Consider the following 5,209-nt stretch of genomic DNA (forward strand, 5'->3'; position numbering starts at 1 on the left):
TTCACATGCTCAGAGCAATCAGCAGCTAGAGCCTCACTTTCTGCTGACGCCACGCAACCTGTTCCACGTCCACCTTGATTCCACCCTCTTCCTCACTCTATGACTCACTTCTTCCAGTAAGGGATCTATAAGGAATTAATCTTCTTTAATATATATATATATTATACAGTATTACTTTATACTAATAATACATGCGGCGTAATCGGAAGCTTTTTGATTTGTCCGCCACCTTTACAAAGCTCCGGAGTGTATTTTCTTTCTGCTCTCTTTCACCGTTTCATTGAAAACCCCCCCGGATTGAGAGTGAGAGCCTAAAAGGCGCCCTCGCCATGGTGTTGCCGCCCCCGGACAAACGCCACGTGTGCCTGACCACCATCGTCATCATGACCAGCATGGCCTTCATGGACGCCTACCTGGTGGAGCAGAACCAGGGTCCCCGGAAGATCGGCGTGTGCATCATCGTCCTGGTGGGGGACGTGTGTTTCCTCATCGTGCTGCGCTACGTGGCCGTGTGGGTGGGCGCCGAGGTGCGCACGGCCCGGCGGGGCTACGCCATGATCCTGTGGTTCCTGTACATCTTCGTGCTGGAGATCAAACTCTACTTCGTCTTCCAGAACTGCAAGGCCGACCGGAAGAGCCTGGAGACGGTGGCACGGAAGGCGCTGACGCTGCTGCTCTCGGTGTGCGTGCCGGGCCTCTACCTGGTGCTGGTGGCGCTGGACAGCATGGAGTACGTGCGGACGTTCCGGAAGAAGGAGGACATGCGGGGCCGCCTGTTCTGGGTGGCCCTGGACCTCCTGGACCTGCTGGACATCCAGGCCAACCTGTGGGAGCCCCAGCGGACGGGCCTGCCCATCTGGGCCGAGGGCCTCATGTTCTTCTACTGCTACATCCTGCTGCTCATCCTGCCCTGCGTGTCGCTCAGCGAGATCAGCATGCAGGTATGAGTGGGTGTGGGAGATGTGATGAATATCGTTGAGACGATACATGGGGCCCGATTCATCAATCTAGTTGTAAATATTGTGTAAATAAATTGACTAAATCTGGCTTATATTTCTGTTTTACCTTCAAAATCCCAGAAAAAAAAACATTGCTGAATCTGAACCTAACTTGGGAATTGTCCTAAATGCCGGTGAGATCAAAATATGGGTGTAATTTGGCTGTAAAGTGCTTGATTAATCGGGCCCAATGTCTCCACGATATGCCTTTTCAGAGATATATCGTAAATATCGTGATACAACGAGGGAGTCTTGTTGAATTGTTAATACAGAGATTCATTGCCGAATTCATTTAAACCGGCATTTTGGTCTAAATCAGTAATTCTCAAACTTTAACATCAAGGTCTCCCCTTAACTCTGACAGTGTACAAATGAAACCAAATGGACCCGTTTGTACACTGTCAGAGTTACATACTTGTAAGGGTCAATTTAGACCTCCCAAAAGGAACCCAGTCTCTCCTTGGACCCCACTTTGAGGACCACTGGTCTAAATGGTCTGTTACTCCTCTTTTCTTTTAGTTTTTGTTACCTCGTAGGTGGTTGTACTGTTAAATAACTTGAGAAATAACCATAAAAACCAACATGAAAAATTAATTGTGATTAGGGATGGAGCTCGTTACTTTTTATTGATAATGAGCACCTTATCGTTCCTGCTTATTGAGCCGGGCTTTTATCGAGCCCACTATTGAGCATTTTCTAATATTTTGTGGAAAGACGCGAGACAAATTCTGAACAGAACTGGTATATTTTTTTATTGGCCAGTTGTTGTGACTGAGTTTGAGATGACAAAATTAACAAACATTAGCATTAAATATCATTAAAACAATCATTCATTAGTGTGCAATAATTGTTAAATGGCCTTATATTATGAATAGTACTGTAATAATGTCTTGATCGGCTCTTGTCTTGATTGTTTTAAACTTGACGTAATGGGCCGCTATGCTCGATAACAAGCTTGATAAGCCCAAAGCCTTTTAATACCGGGTACTTAATACATTTGTTATCGAGTATGTAGCGGGCCCTTGTTTCGAGCTCCATCCCTAATCGTGATACAGCTTGGAAAAATATTGCGATATTGCATTAACTCTCAAATACCTGGAACGCGCCTGAGTCGCGCTAGATTTTAACCACTTATTGTATGCTTTAACTTTAGAAAAATAGCAGATATACAAGCTCACAGCGCGGCAAAGCTTGTAGATCTATTTTTGAAAAATCATGAAATGTGTGCAAGTCTTTGAATATCTTTGACCCGATCTTTGACCTGACTTCTAAATCCTTCTTCTAAATCACTATATGTTCTCAAACTTTTTCATGTCAAGGACCCCCAAAATTACAGGTATTTGGCCACAGACCCTAACCTGACTTTCGCCAGATGATAGCAGCAGTGCGTATACCGCTCTGCTTACTATCCATCTGGGATTGCTCCGGCAGACTCGATGTAAGGGGCGGGCCATTTTTTGAAATTATGTAGCAGGTGATTGGATGGGGCCGTCTGTCTATCACAGTCTGGGAGTGCCAACTCCAACCACTCATATTGGCCTGTCTGCGTGTTCCACCCAGAATCCGCCTCCTGGGTTTCCACGTGGTCTGCAATCAGACTCTATTGGCTCAGAGCCGCTCAGAGCCCGCCCGTAGCTGCCGCTGATTGGTCCGGCCCGGGGCTTTACGAGTGTTATCAACTCTCACCGAGAGAGCTCAGATGGTAAAGTAGGGCGGTAGCGCACTACTGCCACCATCTGACGCAAGTCAGGTTACACGGACCCCCCATCTCAAAATATGTTGTTCCAGGGACCACCCAGAAGCAAATATTTGGTTACAAATGTTCGCTTTTAAATAGATATATTCAAAGACTTGCAAAAAAAAAATCATGATTTAAAAAAAATAGCAGATCCACAAGCTTGCAGCGCGGCACTCGGTGCCGCGCTGTGAGCTTGTATATCTGCTATTTTTCAATAGTTAAAGCAGTCAATAATCCTAGGCCTAAATGGGTTAATTTTCTCCATATCTCCCACCACCCAACATGCAGGGGGAGCACGTCTCGCCGCAGAAGATGATGCTCTACCCGGTGCTGAGCCTGGTCACCATCAACGTGGTCACCATCCTCATCCGCGGCGTCAACATGGTGCTGTTCCAGGACAGCCGCGTCTCCACCATCTTCGTGGGCAAGAACGTGGTGGCCATCGCCACCAAGGCCTCCACCTTCCTGGAGTACCGCAAGCAGGTGAAGGAGTTCCCGCACCCGCAGAACGCCATGGCGCTGGAGCTGCAGCAGAACTCCGTCAGCCACGTAGCGCAGCCCCTGCCCAACGCCACCAGTCTGCCCCACGAACCCTCACCCGCGCAGGACGTCATCGACACATGACCGCCCCCCACCCCCAGTGGGACTCGCTGGCGCTTCACCGGAAGCGGAGACCAACCAGGAAGTCGACCCTAGCCCCCGTGTTGCGCTGTATACTGTTTCCATGAACCCGAGGAGAATTGGGCTGTAAATGGGAGAAGTCAGCTGCATGACAGGATGCTAGTCTAGTCTAAACTGCTGTGAAAATATCTAAAGACGTTTTTCAGCCCGGCCTGTCCCGTCGAGGCGGTGTCCCTGGTTCTCACGCAAGGGAAAAGACAAAAAAAAAAAAAGGAATTAAAAAAAATAAAAGGAGAGAAACACATTTTTATCATGTTATTGTGTTTTTAAATGTTTTAAAACTTTATTATTAAGAGAGAATCTCCACATTCTGCAGCTGGGTGACCGAGTTTTGTCGTGTAAATTGGACAATTTGTTCCCCCTTTTTGAATATCTTGTATTTCTCACTTTTTGACAGCGCAGGCGCGCATGTGTGGCATTTCCTTTGAATCCCAGCAACCAAAGGACGTACCACTCAGTGTGCAGCACTTCAGGTAAAGAGGAGCGAGTAGAGAGAGACAGAGAGAAAGAGGGGGGAGTGACGAAGGTCAGTCATGAGCAGATAGTACAGTATATGATCTGTAGTAGAGAAAGGCTGGCGGAGAGGGAGAGGGAGGGGCGCGCATTTCAACAGGCACTGCACAGGCAGTTCTGCTGAGAATGGAGCTCTCTGCAACCTACTGCCTCTGCCAGGGTGAGGCTTTACTACCAAATGTCTGATAATAGCACCAGAGCTCAGCACTATACCATCTACTCCAGGCATCCAAGCGTACGGTGTGTCTTACTGTGTGTGTGTGTGTGTGTGTGTGTGTGTGTGTGTGTGTGTGTGTGTGTGTGTGTGTGTGTGTGTGTGTGTGTGTGTGTGTGTGTGTGTGTGTGTGTGTGTGTGTCTTTGCATATGTGTGTGCGTGCGTGGGTATTAATGCGTGTGCCTGCATGCGTGTACGTACCTGCATACCTGCTCGCATGTGGGCACAAGCTTGTGTGTGAGCGCGTGTGTGTGTATGTGCTGTATGTGTGTGCGCACAAGGATGTGGAAGGTCATATCGGTACAATAGTTTTGAGACAATGTGTATGACGATGACATATTATGTGAGAAAATGGTCAATGGTCTGTGTTTCTATAGCGCCTTTATCCGAAGCGCTCTACACTATTGTGTTAAATCCGCCTATACTGCATTCACACAGTGAAGGCGGAAGCAACCAGGGGTTCAGTGTCAGGACATCCGCTCTACCTCCTGAGCCACTACCGCCCCTATACGTATATAAAAAACACAGTACAAAAGTCAGAAGATGAGATGATCCTTTTGTTTTATTTCCAGTACTGTACATTCCTCTACAACTAGCCTAAGCCTTGAAGTGGAAGAATGCCGAAATCCCGAGCGCAGACATTAATGTGAAAAAAATAGACAAGCGAAAAAGAGAAATAAAAATAACATTCAAACAGCAGTTCTGAAATGTTCTTGTTGTATTCATTTCTTTATTAATTATTATTAATTATTATGTATATTCTTTACTTGTTGGAGGCCTGTGATGTTTAAATAAAAATATTAAGAAATAGGATAAACGGTCTTGTTTTTTTCTACACTGGTGATGACTGTTAAAAGGTCCCTATGCTTTCAGTAGGAAATTGATTTTACGAAGTCGTTTGTGCATTCCTCGCATGTGCTGCCCGTGGTGGCTAATACAGCTAATCCCTTAGTTTCTGCTACTACATTTTACATGAAATGAGTTACAGAGAGGCCATAAATATGCAGCCCGAACAGCCACACGGACCTCTCTCTGCAGCTTTAATTCTATCCCTCAGGCTACCA

General features: G+C 46.6%; 1 protein-coding gene across 1 annotated transcript; it reads left to right on the forward strand.

Annotated features, from left to right (window-relative positions):
* Positions 1–329: 329 nt before the first annotated feature.
* tmem121ab (transmembrane protein 121Ab) lies at positions 330–3,360 on the forward strand (the record flags this gene model as incomplete). Its single annotated transcript, XM_080744504.1, has 2 exons — positions 330–941; positions 3,025–3,360. The coding sequence occupies 2 exons, from the start codon at positions 330–332 to the stop codon at positions 3,358–3,360; spliced, it is 948 nt and encodes a 315-aa protein (XP_080600630.1).
* Between the last annotated feature and the right edge of the window lie 1,849 nt (positions 3,361–5,209).

This window comes from Nannobrachium achirus, assembly GCF_963921795.1.
Source record: "Nannobrachium achirus genome assembly, chromosome: 16".
In the NCBI taxonomy this organism is placed as follows: domain Eukaryota; kingdom Metazoa; phylum Chordata; class Actinopteri; order Myctophiformes; family Myctophidae; genus Nannobrachium; species Nannobrachium achirus.